This window comes from Mchenga conophoros, linkage group LG20, assembly GCF_057382185.1.
Source record: "Mchenga conophoros isolate Kocher_MC1m ecotype Shallow Benthic linkage group LG20, M_conophoros_male_GT1.1, whole genome shotgun sequence".
NCBI lineage: Eukaryota > Metazoa > Chordata > Actinopteri > Cichliformes > Cichlidae > Mchenga > Mchenga conophoros.
Window position 1 is genome coordinate 27982722 of NC_140545.1, and position 24963 is coordinate 28007684.

Here is a 24963-nt window from a genome sequence, read left to right on the forward strand (position 1 = left end):
ATATATATATATATATATATATATATATATATATATATATATATAAAAATATATATATATACATATACACACACACACACACACACACACATATGTATGTATGTGTATATATACTGCTGCACATGTGTGTGTTTTGACGTAAGCGTTTGGTGTTTGTATCGTTTCTGCTCTTGGACTGTTTAGCCAAAATCAGCCCATCTGACCTAAAACTGTTATGATATAGTGAGATTTTCTCATCCAATAAAGGAATATTTAATTTATAATCTACTCTTTATTTGATCAGAAACATGCAGCTTGTGAGTTTTCTTTTTACCCATGTAAGCAGAAGCTGAAGCTGTCGGACAAATACAAGTTTGTCTCCGTGTATAATCCATGTGTATATGCACTGTAAAGATATTTGTCTGTGGGATGATATTAATCAAACATATTTCATGCTGGGCATTATATGATATTGCCAAAGTGAGGTGACTGTAGCCTCCGTATGTTTTCTTCATCTCCCTGTAGGATCCAGACGATGGCTGGAGTGGAGGAAGGAGATCGAGCTGTTGTCAGATCTTGCATATTTTGGCCTAACAACATTCTTGGGTAGTCACCATAAACCATGTTTAGTTAAGGCATTTAGCAGATTTCCTGTTTTGATCGATGGTTCTCCTCTCCAGGCTATCAGACTCTGGGTGAGGAATATGTTAACATTGTCCAAGTGGATCCCACTAAACGTCAGATCCCCTCTCCAGCCAGACGAGGTGTGTTTGTCCTCTGCCACGCCTTCGTTCCTTATCTGTTGGACAAGCTGCTGGTGTGTCTGGAGAACGAGCTTGAAGGCGGGCAGGAGAGCCGCCGTCGGCAGCAGGTGGGGTCTGTGCCATGGAGCCTCGAGTCTTGGCTGAGGAGATGGGTCCAGAAAGCGGCGGCGCTGTGTTCAGAGCCCCAGAGGAGGGCGTGTCTGAACGCTGTGTTTGTCCTCCAGCAGAGCCTGACCCTCCTCTATCGCCTCCACTCGGCTCTGTTTTACGTCAGCGGGTCGTTCCATCACCTGTCCAAGAGAGTGGCTGATATTAGTTATGTAGGTAATTTAAAAAAATCCAGTGCTGTAGGAAATATTTGTCCCTGATTTCTTTCGTTTTGTTGATTTTTGCATATTTGTCATACTTAGACGCATCAGATCATCTTTGGTATCACTGTGGATGAATTCTGTGCTACTCTTCTTCGCAGAATTGTGACCCTGATTTTACTTGGAGTCCAATGAAAGTGACATTTCATCCTACAGCTCGTATCTTCATGAATGTGTGTGTGTGTTTTAGATGCGTGTGGTAGGGCTGAACAGTAACGACAGCACCGTCGGGAGCAGTTACAGGTTACTGGGAGTCATGTCCCTCCTCCAGCTGCTCATCACTGTGTGTCTGCAACTCAACAACTTCAGACAGAGACAGAGAGCCAGGCAGGAGTGGAGTCTCCACAGGAAGCTCAGGTACACACTGGTGTGACAGCTTAAATCCCAGCACCATGTGCTCATGTCGGGGCATCGTTCCTGTTCCAGCAAGATTTAATCTACAAAAAACGCATTCTAGAAATAAAACCTGATGAAATTCATGTCTTTATAAAAAAACAAAAAACAAACATTTAATTGAAGTATGTCTGTGTAGTCCACAGCACAGACAGAGCTCCGGCCCCAGAGCTGCCCTCTGCATCCTCTGCCTGGAGGAGAGGAGACACTCCACCTCCACCCCCTGTGGACACCTGTTTTGCTGGGAGTGCATCACAGAGTGGTGCAACACCAAGGTCAGTGTGCACCATCTTCAGTGTTATTGGACAAACAGCAGTGTCAGCTGTCATTAAGTTCCTGTTGCCGTCTTGTCAAAATAAAGTAAGAAAGAACCAAAATGCTTACTAGATTACTGACACTAATGGTATTTGTAGCCAAGCCAATGTCCTTTTACTGGCTTCTGACATGTTTGATAATTAATGAAACGCACTGTAAGCGCACATTTTTAATAACTTGAACATTAAAATGGGCAGAAATAACTGATCGAAAATTTTGAAACTTTGAATGTAGACATTTTCCAGTCTGCCCACAGTGATGCCAGTTCAGTCGTGGTGGGCAGCGTTGCTTACATTTACACCAGTAAGACACTTAACAGCTGATTAAATCTACAAGCTAGCTTGTTTAACCAATGAACACAGGGGAATCCTGGAACAGGAGTACAGGTAGTTTTTGAGGGTCAGCATCCCGGTGTACCCTGGACGGTCTCTGCAGATGTTGTTCCTATAACAGGAATTCTGCTGATTTGTGGTGTGTGGTCGTGCTATGCTCCTCCCACAGCTGGCTTTCACAGACGGCTGCCCCTCCCTGAATGTTCTTCAGTGACCAAGTTTTACAGCAGAAAGAATGCAGTTTTCTTTCTGACGTGAGTCCTTTCTGTCCTCTGGAGGTGCCTAAGTGCAAGTCTTACTTTTCTATCTAATTAAAAGATAGAAACAAGAAATGGGGGAAAAAAGATACATTTAATTTTTAATTCCTTTTTTTGGGCACGTCATCCAACGGATAGTCCTATAAACTGAAAGTAGGCAAAGACAGACACCAACTGCTCCACCATGCTTCCTTCCTGTTGGGCTGCCTTCCTGTGGCACCGTCGGCTTCACACCTTCAGCTACTAATGCAGGCTTGCTTGCGGTTTGTGGGTGTATATAAAAAGAGGCACTGTGGTGATCTGGTACCGTGGGGCATGATTATTCAAGACCTTGTGTGGGAGCAGATGTTAAGATTTAACAGGGAGCCAATGAAGAGGAGCCAGTATAGGAGAAACACGCTGTCTCTACTCACTGCAGCATTTTTTACCTGCCCTCTGAGACAACCTGATAATAACTCGTAGTTCATTGTTATCAGTCCAGCCAGAAGTAATCATTATATGAACTCGTTTTTTTCAGCATCACTCTATATTGTGCAGTCTTACATATTTACACATCGTGGTCGTTAAAGCCATCCAGAGTGTAGTTAGACAAAAGGTTTCTAAGATTCTTAACATCATCTGAGTTTAGACATCAACTGACATCAAGGCCTTTGTCTTTGCTATGTAATGAAAATGTGTGCTTCTGCATGCAAGAGCTTTCTGTAAACCTTTCAGTCTGCTGTTTCACAGCACAGGAGTCTCTTTGAAATAGAAACTAAAGGCCTGAGATCGGTCCATAACTGGCTAAGCTAGGCTGGTCAACTGACATCTTAAATCTATGTTTAATTACCAGTAAGTGCAGTACATGGCCATGATTAAAGATAGACTGATGATACTTAATGTTGAAGCATTAATAGATGGTAGAGCAGTCTTCACCTGACCTCATGTGTTTTACAGGCAGAGTGCCCCCTGTGTCGGGACAAGTTCCAGCCTCACAGACTGGTGTACCTGAGGAACTACAGCTAGAACCACAGAGCCTCCACTGTAATCAACTCAACTGCAGAAAACACAACTTGTTCTTTTTTCTTTTCTTTTTTTTGCATTATTAAAAGAAAATTGAAAATATGTTACCAATAAACATTAAGTATTAAAATATGAATACAAACATGTACATGATTTGTGTTGCAGCCTCTGTTTCTGTTAGTTTTTGCATTTCTGTAGTAGCACGCTCCTCGGATAAAACGTAGCAGATGAGCCGTATCCTGCTCATATTTTGGAATAAGGCTGCAAATATGACGAGACACGGAACCAGTGAAGGGCTCTACGTACTCTATGGCTGAAAAAAAAACGACCAGTCTATGATGGAGCTTAGTGTCTGTGGTCTTTGCTTCGATTCTAGTTGTGCAAGACTTCTCGAAGAATATGCAGTATTAATACTGCAAACCTGGGCCCATAATACTCTTGCAAAATACTTTTTTTAATTACCAAGAGGTTCACTTCTTGGTTAAAAGTAGATAAATAAATAAAAATATAATGCTACAGAGTTCAGAAGCAATACAGGAAGTGCAGAATAATTAATTGTCAAATATTAGAAAACGTACAACAGCAAACAGTGGTATATAAATATTGTACATCCACCTTCTCCAAAGCCCTTATCTGACTCAGACGACATGCAGAGCATAATGACGAGCACAGCATCTGCAAACATTGCTGGTTTAAAAAAAAAAAAAAAAAAACAACCATGCGCGCGCGCACACACACCCAATAAAACAAGTCATTCTACATCAGTTTCTTTAAGCCACCACATCTACGGTTTGGTTAAAGCATGCAGAGCTGGAGCATCATAACAGACTGTTAAAAAAATGGAACCCAGCCATTCAAATAAAAGGAGCACTGTATCCTAAAATGTACTGAGATTTATCTACCCACTACCTGTATATACTATATTACATAGAAAAGTCAAATCTTTGATTTAAGACTCGCAGAAGACCATTCCAGCAGAAACATGAGAAACAAACCAAACATTTAGTTTTCACAAACCAGTCTAACATCCGTGATATCTTTGGATACAGCTTCAACTATACGAGCAGAGTTTCATCTTGGAAATATTACATCTGATCATTTAAAAACACAGCATTAATCTGATCAAAATACAATTTAACAACATTGCTAAGAGTTTGGATTCGCTGAAGTTAAAAAGAGGGGGGGGGGGGTCTACACCTCATTCAAACAAACAGCATTTTGAAACTACTGTGGCAAAAAGCACTTTCCCACAATTCCAAAAAAGTTCATTTACATTCACTTTAAATGACAGCATTCTGGATATTGTGTTCACTGAAGAATCATTTAGCCCTCAATGTGGATGGACCGACTCCCCACTGGTCCTGTCTGCTCTTTAGTGGAGACAAACTCATGTTCAAGCCATTTCACCACCTCTTTATCACATCAAATAGATTTCAAGCTGCAGCAAACCAGTTTGAAGGAAAATCAAACCAGTCCAAAGTGCTTTGAAAGCAGTGATAAGCGCAGAGGTGGCAAAGAACCATTAACAGAGCTGGAGCACAATCCTGGGGTCAAAGTGTTAACACCATTTAAAGCTACATATTAATGGACCAATAATCATGTCTTAAAACCCTCACTTTTATGCATAATACAAAAGTTTCTGAAATTGTTAACCGACTAGTGTCTGGTAACAACTAGTCAGTCGCACATCCATCATAAGACTGTTAGTCAATCACTCAAACAATTATTCATTCTTCAATTTAATCTTATAATCCATTTTAATTAAAATATATTCCCCTTTAACTAAAGATGCTTGCTGGTTGGCTCTCCTGAACATTTGTAACATTTGTCTCTATAACTCTGAAAACAAGTCACCAATTCAAAATGATTAGTTGCACATTAAATAATGAGCACAGCCATTAGTGGGCGTTTCCTTCCCCTGCCCTGTCAAACCCAAACTATTATTTTAAGCACGCAATATAAGGAGCTGGAGGCTTGATTATACTACAGCGACATCCACATCATTTAAGGTGCAGAAGGCAGACATGATGGGGTCAAATGTCACATGATCTGTGTGTGTTTGTTCCATAAAATTCATAATTCTCAAATATGCACGCTTTAACCTAAACAAGCACAACAGAGTTAGTGGAAGTGAAGAAATGGAGAGATCAAACATTCAGTTCAGTCTTTGGTTTGATCTTAAGAAGCCAGCAGCACTTTAGACAAGCCCAGAAAAAGGAAACATAAGAAGGGAATCCCTGAAAAGCATCTATTTCATGTCACGTGACGATTTGATGCCATCTTCAAGTTGACATGTTTAAAAAAATAATTTCAAGGAGGGGGATGTGCTGGTTTGGAAAGACAAGAGCACTTGGTAAGTCCAACAACAGTGTGCTCATTTTACACACAGGGAACATCAATGGTGCTATCAGGAGTGAAGAAAACCATCTGCAGCCACTGGTGGAAAATACAAGTGGACATATTATTCCCAGTTCAGTGTCATTGTGAGCAGGAAGTAGAGAAGTACCCTCGGAAGCATTAGATAGAGCGAACAGCTGCAGAATGATTGCAGCAGTTCCTACTAGTGAAACGAAACATTCCTGTGGAAAGCAACAGAGGAAAAGTAGTCCCCTTTTTATTTGCAAAGAGCTGTGTGACACCACACAGACAGTTCTTTCAGGACTCGAGACAGCTCCTTCAGGATTCATGGAGGAGTTGGACAAGCACCCGTGTGGTGGTGTTCATCTTTTCCCCGACTTCATGTAGGACGGGATGGCACCTCGAGCCGTCAGGCCTTCGAAGCGTTTGTAGGTGTAGTTTATGAAGACCCAGTCCTTGTTCTTCAGATCAGCTTCAGCCTGATTGGACACCTGAGTGGCTGGAGTAACACAACAAGTAGTAAGGCATTTTAATAATCTGAGATTTCACAACAAAGCATGAAATATTTGGAGCTACACTGTATGTACCTGTAGGTGTGAGGATATCTGAATCAGGGAATTCGTCAAAGTTTGAGGTGTCGTCAATGCTTCTGATATTTATGGGAATGGCAGCAGGCCTCTCCCTGGAAACATCAGTAAAGTTACAAAACGAAAGTCAAAGTTTGCATTTGAAAACAGAATCAGCAAATTGCCTGAATGGCTAACGGTCCTCTCCACAAATCGCCGCATTACTTTGTTGGAGGGTTTTGTGTGTCCCAGTGATCCCAAGGGCCATGCTGACCTCTGGTAGGATCTCCCAAGGCAAACGATGAAGAGCGATTCAATTGACCCCTACTGATAAAAGATGACCAAGGTACCAGTGTACCCTGTCCGGGATAGAGTTACGGGGGCCCCGCCCTATGGAGCCAGGCCTGGGGAAGAAACTGGAGAGAGAGCGTTTGGTGGCTGTGCCCAGCTTGGGCTACCCTCTTTTAGGCCCAGCACCTACAGGTGGCGCAGTAGCATCAAATGAAGTGTGTGTGTCGGTGGCAGAGGCCCGAGGTCCGATCCCTAGATACAGAGACTGGCTATCGGGAAGTGGAACGTCAACCTTCCTGCGTGGAAGGAGCCTGAGCTAGCGTGTGAGTTTGAGAGATGTCGGCTCAGTTGCGCTAACCTCAACGCATGGCTTGGGCTCTGGAACCAGACTTGTAGAGAGGGCCTTGACTCTATTTCAATCTGCAGTCAAATATAAGGATGTCCATAAGTGCACATGGCACCACAACACCCTAGGGCACAGGTCGATGATTGATTTTGGAATTCTTTCATCGGATCTGTGGCTGTATGTTCTGAACCTTCACGTAAAGAGAGAGACTGACAGGGTGCACCCAAGTGTATAGTGAGGGATCACTGGGAACGTGTTGCAGAGGCCGAAAGTATGTCTGTAATCCCACTGACACGCTTTCTATAGAGGAAACAGCGTCTCGGGATGAGGGGAGGGTGACCCTAATCCTTGGCTGACATGCCTCTGAAATGTCACGTGGAGATCTGGGGAGGTGCCTCCGGACTGACAGACTGGGGTAGTGGTTCCTATGTTTAAGAAAGGGGACTCGAGCGCCTGCCTGTCAGGGAAGGTGTACGCCAAGGTTTGCCTGTTAGTCAAACCTTAGATACGGGATAAATAATGTGGGGTTTTTTTGTCCTGGTCACAAAACAGTGGACCAGGGTCTTCATCCTCAAGGACATCTGAGGGTGCACAGGACTCCAGCCAGACAAAGATCATCTAATGAAACTCATTTTTAAATGCCTTCCTGTTGACCTGTAGGCACATTCACAACTCTCAGAGATTCTGGGTTCTTCTGTTTATGTTAAGTTGATTATTACAATTTAAAATGAAGACATTTGAGAATTCAACATGTCAGCACAACCATCTTTAACGTGCGTGGCAAGTATGCCCACCTGATATGGTCGTAGTCTACGCCCTCAAAGAAAGGATTGGACTTGATCTCCTCCACGCCCGAAGCCCCAATCCTGTGCTCCTCCTCACAGCAGAACCTGTAAACTCACGATCAGTTAGTACAATGCAATACAAACACCTCAGGTGTTAGAAGCCATTAGAAAGTTGACATTTTTGAAACCTCCATGGTCCGCATACAAAACAAGAGTGACAACAGCATGAACTACTATGACAGGATGGGAGATGAAGGAAAGCAGAGGTGCACTTGCCTGAGAATGAGGTCTTTGGCCTTCTCCGATATAGGCACCTCTGGAGGAAAGACGAGTGTTTCTCTCCAGTTCATCACTTTTCTGTACGTCTCCTGTGGCGTCTCTGAGCAAAATGGAGGATAACCTGCACAGACCAAAAAACAGGAATCAGATATTATAAAAGTCCATCTTATAATAACCTCAAAAGGTGAATAAGATTCATTTCCTGAAAAATTACCTATCAGCATCTCATACATGATCACACCCAGGCTCCACCAGTCACACAGTTTGTTGTATCCATTTTGCATGAAGACCTCTGGAGCAATGTAGTCCGGTGTTCCCACTGTGGAGAATGCCTGATGGATAAAGGAAGGGGGTCAATACATAGGATGAAAGGATGGGAAAAGCTACCACCTTTGTTTAAATGTTACACTTCCCACAGACAGGCTTCACAAAGACATTGCTTTGTCTGCACCGGGTAAGATCAAGATTTAACTCAGGGCTGATCTAATCAAAACAAAAGGAAGTGAGATTGTAATTCTAGCCACACAATGTCATGCTTCCTTTGTGCCATACATTTACATTATTATAATAAATGAATATGAGCTTTATATGTCGGTAACATGCAGGACTTTATTGACCGTGAAAAGCATAACACTGTGCTTTCATCCTTCAAATGCTGCTGTCGTCATAAGTTTCAAGAAGAGCACATTATTACACTTTTTCTGTAGATTCAATGAATTAATAGTTTAAATAATGAGCATTTCATTACAGCGGGGGCAGAGGAGTGAGGGGAAGACATGCGGGGTGGACTCGAACCCGGCCGTCCGCTCTCAGCCTTATGGCATGTGGTCGCCCGCTCCACGCACTGAGCATTTCTTTTTTACATTTCAAATTGTACAATCAAATACTCCCGTGGGTTTGTCTTTTTATTCACAACTAGTAACATTTGGCTCTGGGGTTTATCGTGAGCCCCTGACTGTGGCGCCATGTACGATTTCTAACAACTATCCCAATGACAAAAATATTTCCATTAACATTGTTTTTGTGGTGTTACCAAATCCAATCGAGCACAATACCAAATAGCAGACATTTTCTACACTTTCTAATCACATGTGTGTTCAAACCTACCAGCTGCCTCCTGTTCCTCTTCCAGGTCTCTGCTTTCCTCTTAGAGTTCATGTTCTGGGATGCTGTGTAGGCAAGACAACTCCATATTAAAAGCTACGACTCCATCACTGTGCATACAAACAGCGAGGCTCTCATCAGTCATTGAATACATAACATTTGTGCCACTGAAGGTGAGTGCAAGTCTTCCTCACGGTCAGGCCTGCTGTTTCAGCATGATGTCTATGATCACTGTGTGAACACAACTGTGAAAAGGCTGAGGTGTGCCAAACTATACAAGAACCAGACTGAAACCAGTCACAACAGCTCATGTTTTGAGGCTGCACTTCAGCCAATGCTTCAATACACAGAAATGTACCATCTGGTACACCATCTGGAAAGTATCTGATTGCCAGTGGCTTAATTTGTCCAGCATGACAATGATTTCACCCACACTGCCAAAGCAGTGAAACCATTCTTGGATAGACAAACACACAATGGAATACACTCAGACTGGCCTGCCCAGATCCCAGCATTATGGAGGCAGAGTGGGATCACGCTGAAAGGATGATACAAATGGCAGCCATCATCCAAATAAGAGCTTTAGAGTGTTCAGGAGAAGTACTCCTGAAGACTCCTTACAGAAATAATTAAAGAGCGAGAGAGAGAGAGAGAGAGCGAGAGAGAGCGCGCGCACCTGTGCTGAGGAATAAAAGTGTCCGACTTTCAAGTAAGGCTGCAGCGATTCATCAAGTATTTGGAATAATTCAACACATTTGGAGCTAAAAACAAACCTGCAATAGAAACGTATTTAGAAGCAGCGCGTGAATAAAACGTATAACGAGCCCACACAGCCGCTAGTTTTAAACAAAAACACTGATGAATATGATGCTGTCATAGTTTGATCACACACACACACAAACACAAAGAGGTGGAGTCCTTACAGACAGTGAGTGAAAGAAAGTGTTTGTCGTCCAAAACAGCAGCGCTGCTCCTGCGATCACCATTAAAACCTTTACTTTGAAAAAGTAAGTGTCCTTCATCAAAGCAGCTGATCAACAAACTCCAACATGAAGAAAAGCAAACTCAGCAGCTGCTGTTTGTTTCACACAGAAATCTGCAGTAAGCCTCCAGAGATTGCATTTAAACCTGCAGATGAACTGCTAACTTAGCCTGTTTGTACAGCAGCTGTCCTATTTGATGCCTGCAGCAAACGGGGGGAGTCTAAAGGGGGGCATTGGGTGTACTGGACCATATTAAGCCTTTGTAACACTTTTCAGATTAAAAGTGTTAATTGAAATGAATTAAACATTAATATTTAAAAATAAATAAACACCTTTTCACAAGCCAGTAAAACTAAGACACTGAGCCAAGCAATTTTAGGTTGTTATCAGAATGAATGAACATCTGCATCATAACATCTGTTTCAGCAGCACAGCAAACTGGCCTTCCTTCACTGCAGCCAGCACACGCTCCGTGTAAGGCTTACAGTCACTGGCTGCACACAAACCCACACACAAACACTGAACATGTGCACACCAGATACCTCATCCACGAGATAAAACACTGTCAGAGAGAACTTTAGAGCATTTATAGATTTTGGCACTTAAGGAAGTGTTTTCTTTTAAAATTTTAATGTAATATTTTATATAAAAACAGCCTAAGGGTTGAGTTAATGTTACAGTTTCTAAAATGGAAACCACTGAGCAGTTCATTTTAAAAGACCCGTGTTTATTCTCTTTGTATATTAAATATTTATTATTGCAAAGCTATTTCTTATACGATTCATCGATGGAATAATCGATAAGATTACTCAATTACTAAAATAATCAATCGCTGCAGCCTGACTTTCATCCTTACTAGAACTGTACAAATTCTGTTGTGTGCACATTTTAATAAAAGTCTTTTGTACAGTACTGTAGGCCCAGATATTATAGTCACCATGTCAAATGTGACTGCAAACACTCAGACACTGTGTAGAAACATCCAACTTATAGCAGTATTCCTAGCAATCCTGCACATTTCCTGTCATCTGATTTATGGAAAACTGAGCAGAGGAGGAAGTCTGCTCACACTGACCGTGGTCAAACTTCTGAGCTGTGAGCACTGTTTTTAAGGAAACAAGTTAAATGCAAGCAAGTGACGGGGGCTGCATGCAAGCCATATTTGAATTAAATGAACTTTGCTGACTTTGCTTACTGAGGTCATTGGGCAGGCTGTGGTTCAGGTTCTTGTAGAACTCAGTCCGATGAGCCCTCTTTAAGCCTGTGCACAGCCCAAAGTCAGACAGCTTCACGTGACCCTGAAACCAAGAGCACAACATTACACATAGCAGCAAAGTATGACGTCATACCAGGGTCACAAAACCAGACGTGTGCCCCACTGTGACCAAAGGTCAAAGTTCCTCATAGATAAACAGACCAAACAGAAACTCAGTCTAGCTATGGTCACATGTTCCAATCATTTTAAAAAAAATGGTGTTTCCACAGAAAACGTGAGTGTAGTAAAAACGAGAGCTCGGACGCACCCTGGAGTCCAGCAGCAGGTTGTCTGGTTTGATGTCTCTGTGGATGAAGCCCAACTGGTGGATGGAGTCAATGGCCAGCACCGTCTCTGCTATGTAGAACTGCGTAGCCTCTTCTGACAGAGTGTCCTTCTTCATCAGCAGGGTCATCATGTCGCCTGCACCACAGCAGCAGAGAACAGTCATTCTACAGGACGGATGAATACGGTTTCCAGCACATTTAAGCGGGTTTATTTTACTAATTAGCATCAACGTCTGTGCAATGCATCGAAAAAACAAAAACAAACAAAACACAGAGACATGAGAGTGTTGTTAATGTGAAGCAACAGGATGACTAGTTTTTTCCCCTAAACTGTTTTTGACTGTGAGTGATGAAATCATAACTGACTGCCAGACTTATAGAGGGGTGCAGCTACAGTACTATTGAAGATGGCAACAGCATTCTTGTGTCACAGCAGTTTTTCATGCTGAGCAGCGCCCCGTTCGTACCTCCAGGTAGAAACTCCATGATGAGGTAAAGGTTCAGCTTATCCTGGAAACTGTAGAACATTTTGACCACCCACAGACTGTCGGCCTCGACCAGAATGTCTCGTTCAGCACGGATGTGACCAACCTGTACATGGACAGGAAGAAGGGGTTACACACACATGTCAAAGGGCAGCACTCCAGGGTGTGTATCCTGTAGCTCACCTGTTCTTTCTCAAGCATATCAGCTTTGCGGAGGATCTTCATAGCATAAACATGACCGGTGTCTTTCTTCTGCACCAAGCGTACCTGCAAGTAGAAATCAAGAGTGCTCATCAAAAAGCTGATGATGGGTGTGGGAGCTTCTCCTGCCCAGAAGTTAGCCTCTCTTCTTCTTTCACTGATTGACTGCAGGATGGATGGAGAGGACTATGGAAACCCGTTTTTGCCACTAAAAAAAATGTATCCTTAACTCCAAATTTTGAGTTATTTTCTCAAAAATTTAACTTATTAACTCGAAATTTCGAGTTAGCTCTGCCAATCTGCGTGAACGAAGTCATTTTCTTGTTACCCAGAAGCATATGGCGCAGAGTAATGCGCACTCAAAACCGGACCGCAACAGAGTTTTCGAGAGTACGTTTGCTGATTTTAACGCCATGTGATTCAGCTAATAACACAAGGATTTCATCATTTGTGAAGCCTGGCTGAAAATACTCAGCAATTCATTCATGTGCATTCATGACTGGCTGTAATACTGGTAGCTTAGCTGTAGCAGTACTTGAGGGAAATGACATCATTAACGTAGATTACTGATTGGCAGAGCTAACTCGAAATTTTGAGTTACTTTTCTGAAAATTTCGAGTTAATAAGTCAAAATTTCGAGAAAATAATGTGAAAATTCGAGTTATGGATACTTTTTTTTTTTAGTGGCGGAAATGGGCTTCCATAGAGGACAGATCTACTAATGAAGCAGAGATTCTTTAAATGATGGAATTTTTTTTCTAATCAACCAGGTGAAGCGAGTGCACTACACTCTGCAGTGATATGCTGAGGGACCAGCACTGGAGCTAGTAACATGAGGAATCAGCAACATGTAACAGTCAAGACGTGGTTACTTGTTACATTTGGTTTTTTTAAATGCTGTAACAAAAAATATCTCAAATGTGGACAAAAATAAAGTATTTCTTATCTCATGTTCCGTTGGAGTAAAGTTCTATGTTCACTGAACCTTTAAAGCAACAGTTTAAATCAGAATGAGCTCCCCTCAGTCTCCTAGCATAGACCAGCTACAGTATCAGTTTCAAAATCCCATGTGGGCTTTTTGCCTAGCTATTGCATTCACAAGATTTTTACAAGACTTGACGTCTAACCTTCACCCTGAGGTTTAGGTCACCGACATTTAAACTCATCTGAAATTTTCAGCAGATACACCTACACTATCAATTTGAAACTTCGTCACCTCATTTTAGAGTTATTGCATTAGCAAACTTCAACGTGTACGTCAAAATTGTAATTGGTGCATTTCTACACAGTGATGAGCAGAGTTAGAATTGTTTCCGTTTTTTTCCATGTTTCAAAACAACAGCATCAAATGCTTTTTACCTCTCCGAAAGCTCCTCGGCCAATCACCTTCAGGGATTCAAAGTCCTCCAGACCCAGTCGAGTACGTTTCAAACGCAGAAATTCGGTCTCCTTCCTTGCATGCTCAGAGCGCCGGATACGTTTCTGCAGAGGACACAGCACTTTAAATACACTATACTGTTTAATTCACACTTCAGAGGTGTCTTATTTTAAAGCAATAATTAAAATTTACTGTTAAGCAAATTAAGATGTAAGAAAGAAAAATGACTTCCAACAGCCCAGCTTAGATTACTGTCTGGTGGATTTTCAGTGCTTCTAGCTAAAAGAATGAAGAACTGTTTACTGTTTAAGGGACTGCCAGTGAAAGTGGACGGTATAGCCATGATTTTTTAAACATCAAGCTCATTGTTGCAGCCCGAGGTAGCACAAAGGTGATCCCTTAGACTGGTTTATAGTTGAAATCCCCCCGTGTTATTGGTTCTGTTACCAGTTAGTTAACATAAACAAATGGAAGTCTACTGACCAAAAGCAACCAGACTCATTTTTAAAACTTTAAGTTCCGATTTCTTTTTTAAATGCAGCTACAGAGGCTGTTTGAGAGCAGGGCTCCATGCTGTAAATTAGCCTTTGTACATGAAGCGTTTCATGTCCACTGTGAGACTTTATTATACTCTGGAGCAGACACAGACAGCTGGAGATACAACAGCTGATTGGTTGTTCCCGTTACACTCTTTGAGTATAACATTTGAGTGCACTGATTCTTATATATAGTGTTTGTCTACTCTCCCGGAGTACTCAAAGCGCTCTATACAACATGCCTCATGCCAATAACACTCATTCATACAAGCACTTTCTTCTATACTTTAGTGCTGTGTAGCTAACATTCATACTCAGATGGTTAGTATCTTGCCCAAGGATATTTGGCAATCCCTGGTAGGGCCAGGGATCGAACCACCAACCTTCCAATCAGTAGCTGACCTGCTCTACCTGACCTACACCAACACGGAGATTACACACACTGTGACATAAGTCTCCAGAACACACGGGTCAGTAAACACCTTACTCACCTCTTCATCAGCCAAGCCCTCCTGATCCATAACTTTCTCCAGCTTCTGCTGCCTGAAACCACAGCACAGCTTATTACTGGTTACAGGCATAAGTTATTATGTTTCTTTATTAAACACATGACAAACACAGAACAAAGCTTTAGTGCACTTTTACTACCCTATCATTTTCATATAGCAAAAACGTTCTGTACTAAAAATGCAATAAACCAGTCAGGACGAGGTTATGACTATACTGTACTGTGAATGTCACAACAGGAAGTGACCCCTCCTCAGTGTAATACTGACAGGAGCCACATCCTGATGAACCAAAACAAACAAAGTGGGTTGTCCATGCATTAGCCATCAGGTTCAGTTGTGCTGCGAATTCAGTGGTTAGTTGTTTTATTTGGAGGACAAATTAATCGGCCCACTGTTTTTTTTTGTAGCTCATAACTAAAGCTAAAATGGCAACGTTAGCCTTTGTTCATGTAAGAAGCACTAAAGCTTGTGAGCGTTACCTCATCTCTCTCTCCTCATGCTGAGCGATGAGGTTACTATAGAAGTTCTCCAGGGTCACTTTGGCCATGGTGACCCTCTCTTTGGTGTGGTTACTCATGGAGGGGTACGAGGTCTGGCTGGTCATTGCCATGCTTTACCTGAGACAATAAAAAGAGCAAAGAGTTGTGCACTGAAGGATGCAGAGAAGACATCTGCTCTATTAAAACATGTTTCGTGTTATGGTAATCTCAGATTTCCCACATCTAAAAATACTAAACTATGAAATAAGAAGACCGTTGGTCCACAGAAAGAGGAAGGAAAGTAGCAGGCTCTGCTGCCTGTGACAATGCTGCTATGAAGAAACAATGAGGAAATCTAACATGTAAAAAAACTGACACCAGACCAGAGGAGGATATTTTAAATATTATGTGGAAGGGCTGGGTTAGAGTTGCATTTAAGTCAGGAAATTGAGCAACTGTTGATTATTGTGCTTTAACACAACTGTGCAAAAGCCTTTTCCCACATGTCACTTTATGTTTTGCTAGGAAACAGTTTGGACCATTTGAACAAGCTTGAACAGTCATACTGATACAACCAGGTATCTATATTACCTTTGAAAACAGCCTGAACTCTCTTAAGCAAGCTTCCAACTATTTCTCTCAGTCATCTTCAGGTTTATCAGGCTTCCTGATGAATATTCCAAAAGCTTTCTTTGGATGATGTCTGCTAGTGATGTGCGCGACTAGTGGACTAGATGATCGTGGACGGTAGGGCAGGGCGATATGGCCAAAAATATATATCATGATATACATTTGAAAATTTGCGATAACGATATAATTTCTGCGAGACAAAATACAACTCCACAACTTTACTAACGCAAAAAAAAAAAAAAAAGCTCATCCATTTATTTTACTTAAACAAGCAGCTGGGTTTTTTTTTTTTTTTTTTAATGTGCATTAAAGCTATATAAACATTTAACAGTGCAAACGCAAATTCCAAGTTTAACCAAAATGCATTTCCAGTAGAAATGGGCTGAGATATCCTGAGCATAACCATGTATAATATCCACTTAAGTAAAAAAAAAAAAAAAGAGGTGCTTTGCTACATTAAACTGCAGTGTGCCAAATAAAAAAGTCAAATACGTATTTTTAGGGCTGCCACAAACGATTATTTTGATAGTCGACTAGTAGGGCTGCTGAATTAATCGAATTTTAATCACGATTACGATCTGGGCTTTCAACGATCATTAAAAATGACTGCGCCGATTATTTGCACCTCCCTCGTGCTTTACTCTCGCGCTGCTTGGGCAAATCAAGCGCACCTCTCTGCATTTCGAACACGCGTCACAACAATTAAGAGAACCCAAGCAAAGCTCGGAAAGCTAAGCAGAAGTTATTTGGAGAGGAGAGAGTGACTGCTGTTGGTTGAAAAGAGAGGTATAAATAAAAAAACAAAAAAACAAAAAAAAAACAACACTTCAGTGGTGTGGAAACATTATGGGTTCGCGGAGTTAGACGTGGATCAAGTAGACACAGTGTGTAAACTTTGCTGCAGTGTAGCTGGACCACAGAGCAACACTGCAAAGTTAACTAAACATAGATGTTTAAATTTTTCATTTATTTCTTATATTGCAAACATTTGCACTGTTATCAGTATTTGCACACTATTTTATATTATTTTTTTAAAGTCATTATTCAATACATTGTTATTGTTAACCCTTTAAAGCCGGTCAGAGCAGCACGCTCCGTTTTGCGTAACTATTTTTAAATCCCTGTAGAACCGGAACCGCGCAAGCTAGCGCAATAATTTTTTTGCATATGAAACCGGAGTTGTTGTACTTACATCTTATGCCATCAGCTTGTCCTCGGTCACGGTTTCCTTCCACATATAGCTTTGCAAAAATTTTATAAAAAGCGCTTGCAGGAACAAAAACATAATACTCCAGAAACACGCTTTGCCGATCCGATCAGCTGTTCGTAACACTTCCCACATTGAAAAAGACGTCAGCGCGAACTATCGCATGTCCGCCATTTCCTGCCCGAAACCGGAAGTGACGTCATTTTCGCGGAAAATGTAGTTTTTTTACTTGTATAGGCTTTTAAGGCCTACACTGGTGTTTTTATAAGTCATGTTTGACTCTATACTTTTCTGAATAGTTTCTGGGATGCTTAGAACTTCAATTGCACTGCTGGAAAAGTTTATTTTGATGCACCTGCTGTTTTCTTTGCAAATTTGCATCATAGGATTGTTTTTCCTGCAGTATATAAAAATTGCTATATCTCCAAAAAAAACTATGAAGACACTCAAAATAAATTTCCTGTTGTTGTAAACTATTTTTTGCAACTTTTTTGTATTTAAAGTTTTGAGGGATAAACCTCTTAAATTTCTCTAACTAGAAATGTATGTAAAAAAACAAAACAAACGATTTTCAATTTTTTTGTAGTTTATTGCACTTTTTTTGCAATTAATGTAGTTACTGTGGACTTAATGCATACATATCATTAAAATATGGGTTATAACAGTTGTATTGATGTATAGCAACTTGAAATGCTCCCACAAATGGCACTACAACATGTAAAAAAATAATATAAGCTCTGGCGGACTTGGTTCTATAGTAGGTCTTAAAGGGTTAAATAAATATCGTCAAATAATCGAGATCTCAATTTCAGTGAAAATAATCGTGATTATCATTTTTGCCATAATCGAGCAGCCCTATCGACTAGTCACCGATTATTTTTGCGATTAGTCGACTAATCAGATCATGCATCCATTGGACGTAAAACGTACAGCTTATTGCACCAGCAGCATCTGCTCTTATATAACTATCATTAGCTTACAGCTTTAAGTGTTTAAGGTATGTGCTAACTAAAAATAAAGACAAGATGATAGTTTATTACATTTTAATGAAATTTGCAGATTGTTTCCGTGAAGTTTAATAAACTCCTTGCTATCTAAAATATAACAGGACACCGGAGTATATTCTCGAGCATCTCACACTTCTGATAATCAACTGTCTGCTTGATTCAGCTGTGTAAAAACTTTAATCTCAGACAAACCGATTTACTCAGGAACAAATAAAACACTGGAAAAAGCCAAACAATAACATTTTTAAATGGTAGACGGCCTGCATTTGTATAGCGCTTTTCTAGTCCATAGGACCCCAAAGCGCTTTACACTATTCAGTCATTCACCCATTCACACACACATTCACACACTGGCGATAGCAAGCTACATTGTAGCCACAGCTGCCCTGGGGCGCACTGACAGAGGCGAGGCTGCCGGACACAGGCGCCACCGGGCCCTCTGACCACCACCAGTAGGCAAACATGGGGTTAGTATCTTGCCCAAGGATATTTGGCATGCAGCCAGGATGCAGCCTGGGATTGAACCACCGACCTTCTGATTAGTGGCTGACCTGCTCTGCCACCTGAGCTACAGCCAGGTTTAAGTTATCTAAGTGACTTATATATGTTTAACCTGAGTAGCGAAAGATGGCGGTGGGTTTGAAAACTATTTGCCGGGAGTCCGGTGTTCTCACCGGCTCTAGTGAGCCTTTCCCCCGGCGAGCTATCGAGCTAGTGGGTAACAGATGTCTCCGAAAACGTCTGAGCGCTTTTGAAAATATGTGTTCTTGATAAACTGAGCAGATATTTGAGGTTTACACAGCTACATTCTCGACTGAAAATATGTTAAACGTTTATTTTGTGACCCAGAAAGAATAATAAGAGTAATATTAAAACTAACTAGCTGCCGCCATTGTTGGAAACTGAGCTGGGCTGCGCTATAAATTCTGGGACACAGCTTCTTCTTCTTCTTCTGGGTTTAACGGCAGCTGGCATCCTTGTACACGCAGTGCTGCCATCTTCTGTTTCAGTCCGTTATTACACTCTTAAATCCCACTACTTATTCCTGTGTCTTTTGTGACCTTACAAAGCTTCAAACGACGAGTCGACTATTAAATCAGTCGCCTGCGATTTTGATAATCGACATAATCGTGACTAGTCGACTAATCATGGCAGCCCTAGTATTTTTCGGACTATAAGGTGCACGGGGTTATAAGGCACATTAAGCGAAACAAAGCAGTCAGATAAATCAAACTTTATTCAATTCATTCTTCTTGCTTCCTCCACTTCTGTACCATTGATTCGTTAATGCTGTATTCTATCACAGCTGCTCTATTCCCATGTTGTTGTAGTATATTAATGACTAACTTCGTATTGTGGCTCAGAATAGAGCTGCTACTCTAAGGAGACAGGAGGCAGTCGAGGAGGTCGCCTCCTGGGTAAAGTATTCCAAAAAATCCCAAAATCCCAAACACCGCTGAAATGGAGCCTCAAACCATGACAGACACTCCACCGTGTTTACAGTTCGCTGTAGACACTCTGAACAACTATTTCTTTAGATTCATTGTACAATCAGACTTGTTGCCACTGATTTTTAGTCTAGTTTTTGTGTAATTTGGCACAGCTCAGCCTTTTCTCCATGTTTCCTTTACTTGAGAATGGCTACTTGACAGCCTACTCTTTCATTCATGCCTGTGCATCTCGCAGGTGCTATGTTAGGGCTTTGGTAGGTCTTTTAGATAATGTTCATCTGTAGACAGTTTTGTCATACTGGGGTTTTTTTGTGTGTCTTATCAAGTTTCCTCAAATTTTTAAGGAAAATCTGCAAACCTCGCTGAGATTGTGAGTTTTTGAGAATCAAAAGTCAATCAAAAATACTATTTCATTCCTGCCAAACTGTTATGGCTGACGTACAGCTAAAGAAGAAAATAAATCATACATTTGTGACATAGGCTGCTAGTGAAAAAAAAAAAAAAAAAAAAAAAAAAAAAAAGAGCCATACAATTTAAAATTGCATTCAAGTTGTTTGGTATGTGTAGATGAAACACTGGTTCATCCCTTTTGTTTATGATTGAATGATTCATAGGTCAGTTTGTGACACACTGGACCTAAAAAAAAAAAAAAAAAAAAAAAATGCAGCTAACATGTTTCATGAATCACTGTTATGACCTGAAATCCAAATATAAAACTGTCATATTCAAATGTCATGCAGCAGTTATATACAACCATTTATATTAAAATGCATTAAAATGCTGACAATGCCTTGTGAGTTTTTGGGAAACAAAAGAAACAACTAGACTGCACACCAACTACACACTCCAAACACATTAAATGTCACAAATCTCGCCATTGTCACAACTTTCCTCAGCAAACAAATGTCACATAATTTATTTGTTGGGTTTGCGAGCACAATCAGCTTGCCTCCAGTATTTCCTTAGACTATCGCCTTTTTATTGTTTCTTTCTGCACGTATTATTAGAATCAGGATTGTCGTTATTTAGCCAAGTTTGTGCACACGGACAAGGAACCTGACTCCAGTTCACACTTTGCTCTTCTGCAAGGAAGAAGACTCTAAAGATGTAAAATTATTGCATATACTGCTTATTTATTTATTAATTTATTAATTAGGGATGTTCAACGTTTCCTCAGATCTCTTAGTCTACTACACGAGGAAAATTTTTTTTGACTAACTGACTAGTCTAAAAACCAAGAAACACGCAGGTATTAGGTTGAATTTGATACGCAAGTAATGGAAAGTGTCAAACTAACAAAGGCACCTGACACCATGAATCACATTCTTCAATAATGAATCATGCTGCTTAAATGCACAGCACCTCACATCACGCCTTGCCAACACTGCACACTTACTGCAGACTGACAACGCAGAAGAAAAATGATGAAAACAAATCGACGTTTAACATGACATGAAAACACAGAACGCGTTCACGCATTACTAAAATATGACATCCGAAAAACGAATGAACTGTGTAGTGTGGTGCTTAGTGCTGTGCACACTGTTTGAATGTTCATGACAGCCACTGAATTAAAAGTTTAAATCTAAAATAACAAAATAATAAATCATCCGCTTATCTGATGTCGGGTTGCAGGGCAGCAGGGAAGCCCAAATCTCCCTCTGCCACCTCCTCCAACTTATCCGGAGAAACATTGAAGAGTTCCCAGGCCAGCCAATCGATATAAGCTTCCCAGTGTGTCCCAGGTCTACGCTGCGGCCTCCTCCAAGTAGGACATGCTTGGTCTAAACACTTTACCGAGGAGGACACAGCTTTAGCCGTGTCCTTTCAATGTGGAGGAGTAGTGGGTCTACTCTGAATCCCTCCCAAATGACTGAACTCTTTATCTGAGGGAGAGCTCATCCACCTTTTGGACAAAGCCAATTTGTATCCGCAATCTAATTCTAATATTGTTAACAAAAAGATTACGCCTACATTTACAGATTCATGGTGTTTCTCAACAACAATGTGTCATCTGGAGGCAGATGGCTAACATTCATGACACAATAATATATCGAATCGTTAGTCTGCCTGCCTGTTGATTCTTGCACTCTCACTACGATCAGCTGATTTCAGTTTGGTTATGGACATTAGCTTTATTGCACAAAAGGATGAGAGCGCAATGGTAAAGTGGAGGACAGATACAAATGCCTCATACTGTTAACACAACTTTGGCTCTTTGAAAGCACCTGCACAGCAAGCATGCTAACGCTAAGCCGAGAGCCCACAGTGATGTTAAAGCTGAGTAAATTCTGACCCCAGACCAGCACCGTGATAAAGTGAGCCACAGCTGAACATCAACAGGTAACAAACTGATGAACAGCCAGGCTGCAGCTTCCGTTCTACCTGTTCATGTTCCTACAGTAGAATCTCTGTGGATCACTTTAAAGTGTCTTATATTTGATTTGTGTCATCAGCTCTGTTTTCATACCTAAATGCTCTGAGAAAGCTCAGGTGTGTCCTCATTAGGACAGGGATTTGTGTTGGTTGTAGCCTCGGGTCTATATTGTTAATTGGTCATTATGAGACAGTATTTCAGATCATTCAACATGAAAGTAATGTAACAAATCCTAGGTGTAATCAAGTAACCTACTGCATTACCTTCAAGGAAAGTGTTCTGTGTAATATGTGCATTAATTACTTATTTGAGTAATGACAGGAACACTGATCACAACAAAGAGTGGCAACACCTCCAACATGCACAAACATGCAATTCATTTGCATGAATATGCTGAAATGTGCTGAAAGAGTAAAGTATTACGGATAGAGAATGACTTAAGCCAACACTCACGATCCTTCCTCATTCTCTTGAAGTTTAGAACTTTAAATTTACAAAGTTTCATTAATCTCACTCTACTACACTAACTTGCTATCATTAGTTAGCTAGCTAGTTTGCTATTAAAGTTCCTGCCAGCGTAAAGTCAGCGAGGGAAAACATAAGCGATACCCAATACTTCCTTCAAAATAAAACGGCCCTTTTTCGAGGAAATGTTTCGCCTCAGCATTGAATGTATGCGTCTTTATTTTTTTAAAGCCTTGACCAGAAAACACCGGCCTTCGTATCCACTGCTTTACAACTTGACTTGAAGTTCTCCAAACCAAACAGCTAAGTGAAAGTTAGCTAGTTAACGTTAGCTACTTATCTGCTCAAAGCGCCCCAGTCGTTTGTCACAAGTACAATAAGGAACAAAAAAACATATTCGTTACTTGTTTCACAAGGCAGCGAAAAAAAGAAAGCAGCTACTACAGCAACTTGTCGTCGTTTAATTCCACGTTTTTAGAGTTACTCTTTGTTCGCTTACCTTGGTCGAAGGTGCGGTAGCTGTCGCCTCTTGCTCTGCTTTGCGATGAGCGTTGCGTCACCAGCAGTTTGAACTCAGCGGACACCTAGCGGCGCATCATGCCCTCCTCCGTGAGCCAGCACAGGAAAGAGTGGATTTCTCCACTGCTCGTCACATACATGACACTTTGAGCGTTCACTCAAACACGTGGCGACATGTTAATAATTTGATTCTCATAAGACGACCGAGAAACAGCTCAACGGCATTACTGCACTGTACTGTAAGCTAGCAACATTATTTGACAGCAGTAACAAAGCTCTTTATAGAAAATAACAATTTTAAAGGAATATAAAAATAATAATACACATTTAAAGGAAATCAAGAAAGCTTTAAACTCAGCAAACAATAAAGTTACAGCTATAAAATAATAGGCTATTCTCTGCATAAAGAGAAATGAGTGGCCTCAAGTTTCGCAATAATATTTATTTTTGCTCTGTCCGGTATTTAAAGACTCCCTGTGGCCTCTTTTGGATCCTCAAAGTCCAATTTCAGGATAATGTATTGCTGGTAATGCTGGGAAAAGTTTCACACAAGTGTAAATGGATAATTAAAGATTCATAGTTAACTGTATAATTAACCATGAAAAAGTTCGGCTGCAAAGTTTTATTAGAAATCAACCAAGAGTTATTTTTAGGTTTAGTATCACTCACAGCACATGTATGTAGGGTAGACCTCTTGTTACACTATCTACGCATGAATTGCTAATAATTGATAAGTCTTTCAATAATCATTTCTTCATTAAATCAGAGCTTAAGGTGCTGCCTCCAAATGGGAAATGTTTTCATTTTTGCATTTAATTGGAACTAAAAGCCATTACCGTCAACAACAGTCTGATACATTGTATTGTAAGTTTCTGAGAGTTAATAGCTTGAGTGATAGGCGGCTCACAGGACAACTCCAATTCTTTATTTGTACTATCCTTTCATTTCAGAGTGCAATGAGACATCAAACTTCATAATTTTCAATAAAAGAAAAACTGGAAAAATTGGGGTGTTGTTTAAATTTTGACCATAAAAAAATTATTAAATTATTTATGTATGTTTTTCAGATAGAGATGTCAATAAGTTTAAAAATGAACACCACCTAATGCCCCCATGAATTTGAAGCAGTGCTAAATATTATGAAATATTTTACATACAAGCAGTGAAAGGAATGAATTTACAGTACTATATAGCTATTGTTAAAGCCAAAAAACCCAACTGTGGACAGATTCCAAATTCCATGGCTGTATTTTTTGTATTTCTAACTGATGTGTCATTGATATCATTTTAAAGGAAAGAGGTTCCCTACATCTTTTTTGCAAGATTGAGAATAAAAATGAAACACGTCAATATTAAACTGAACTACTCTCCATTTTAAAATCTTGATGCTCAATCATCCAGGTAAGGAACGTCTTATGTTCTCTATTTAAAGGTTGCTAGTCTTGATCCAGTAACTCTATACAGTAACTCACTCAAAGTCACACAAGTCAGTTCTGACCCTGGATTTCCAGGAGTACAATCTCTGTGAGATCAGTTTTGGCAGACAACACATCTAAGCCATTCTTCCTTCTGCTGGCTGTTTGTTTATGGTTTAACACAAACTATTGTGCCAAGACATAAAGAAACAAAAACCCACTGCCTTTCCCCATGCCCTCTTGATAAACATTTGAACCTAGCTAACATATGGCTTTAGCTTTTAATAACTGCCCTTAAAAAAAGAGACTAATATTGTGTTATCTTTTAATATAACAACAACAAGGTGAAAAAAGACCCTGACCCATAAAAAGTACAAAGTACTTTCTCTCCTCAAACTTTTGTGTTTTCCACAAACTGACCACTCGAAAACACAGACAGACTGTCAGGTCAACAGTGTCCTCTAATGTGGCATCCAGCCCAACTCTACCCCACAGTGTCGGTGTCCTGCATAGGCCAGTTAGACCCTTCTTTGGGTGCTGAAGTGCCCCCAAATTGTATCACAGCACACCTAAAAATAACTATCAGTAGTAACAGTAATGTATAGTATTAATTTCTGGCTTTGTGTTCACCTACAGGATA

The 24963-nt window shown here is 40.6% G+C and overlaps 2 protein-coding genes across 3 annotated transcripts in view; one reads left to right on the forward strand and one right to left on the reverse strand.

The window, feature by feature from the left end:
* Positions 1-4126, forward strand: part of pex10 (peroxisomal biogenesis factor 10) — an 8244-nt gene extending 4118 nt beyond the window's left edge. Inside the window, exons 2-6 of the mRNA XM_085259327.1 lie at positions 505-585; positions 660-1063; positions 1302-1468; positions 1644-1779; positions 3345-4126. Of these exons, the coding sequence (XP_085115453.1) occupies positions 505-585; positions 660-1063; positions 1302-1468; positions 1644-1779; positions 3345-3413 (857 nt within the window). The 3' untranslated portion in view covers positions 3414-4126. The remainder of the gene's footprint in view (positions 1-504; positions 586-659; positions 1064-1301; positions 1469-1643; positions 1780-3344) is intronic.
* On the reverse strand, positions 3844-23042 carry LOC146550996 (serine/threonine-protein kinase 38). Of its 2 annotated transcripts, none has more exons than XM_085259324.1 (14): positions 22889-23042; positions 15253-15390; positions 14756-14807; positions 13710-13832; positions 12333-12416; positions 12132-12255; positions 11646-11800; positions 11309-11420; positions 9143-9204; positions 8250-8367; positions 8033-8156; positions 7766-7861; positions 6356-6450; positions 3844-6267 (listed from the first exon to the last, which is right to left on the reverse strand). In XM_085259324.1, the coding sequence occupies exons 2-14, from the start codon at positions 15381-15383 to the stop codon at positions 6131-6133; spliced, it is 1413 nt and encodes a 470-aa protein (XP_085115450.1). In that variant the 5' UTR covers positions 15384-15390; positions 22889-23042; the 3' UTR covers positions 3844-6130. The 2 variants fall into 2 exon arrangements, with proteins under 2 accessions (XP_085115450.1, XP_085115451.1); XM_085259325.1 differs by having other exon boundaries at positions 11318-11420; positions 22889-23036.
* Between the last annotated feature and the right edge of the window lie 1921 nt (positions 23043-24963).

Bases quoted from the DNA above. Each gene is read 5' to 3' on its own strand.
- LOC146550996 (XM_085259324.1), bottom strand. From the start codon at position 15,383: ATGGCAATGACCAGCCAGACCTCGTACCCCTCCATGAGTAACCACACC. The intron at 12,417-13,709 runs GTAAAAAGCATT...TTCTACTTGCAG, and splicing joins GCCGAGGAGCTTTCGGAGAG to GTACGCTTGGTGCAGAAGAA. The intron at 11,421-11,645 runs GTGCGTCCGAGC...TCTTGGTTTCAG, and splicing joins ACCTGCTGCTGGACTCCAGG to GGTCACGTGAAGCTGTCTGA.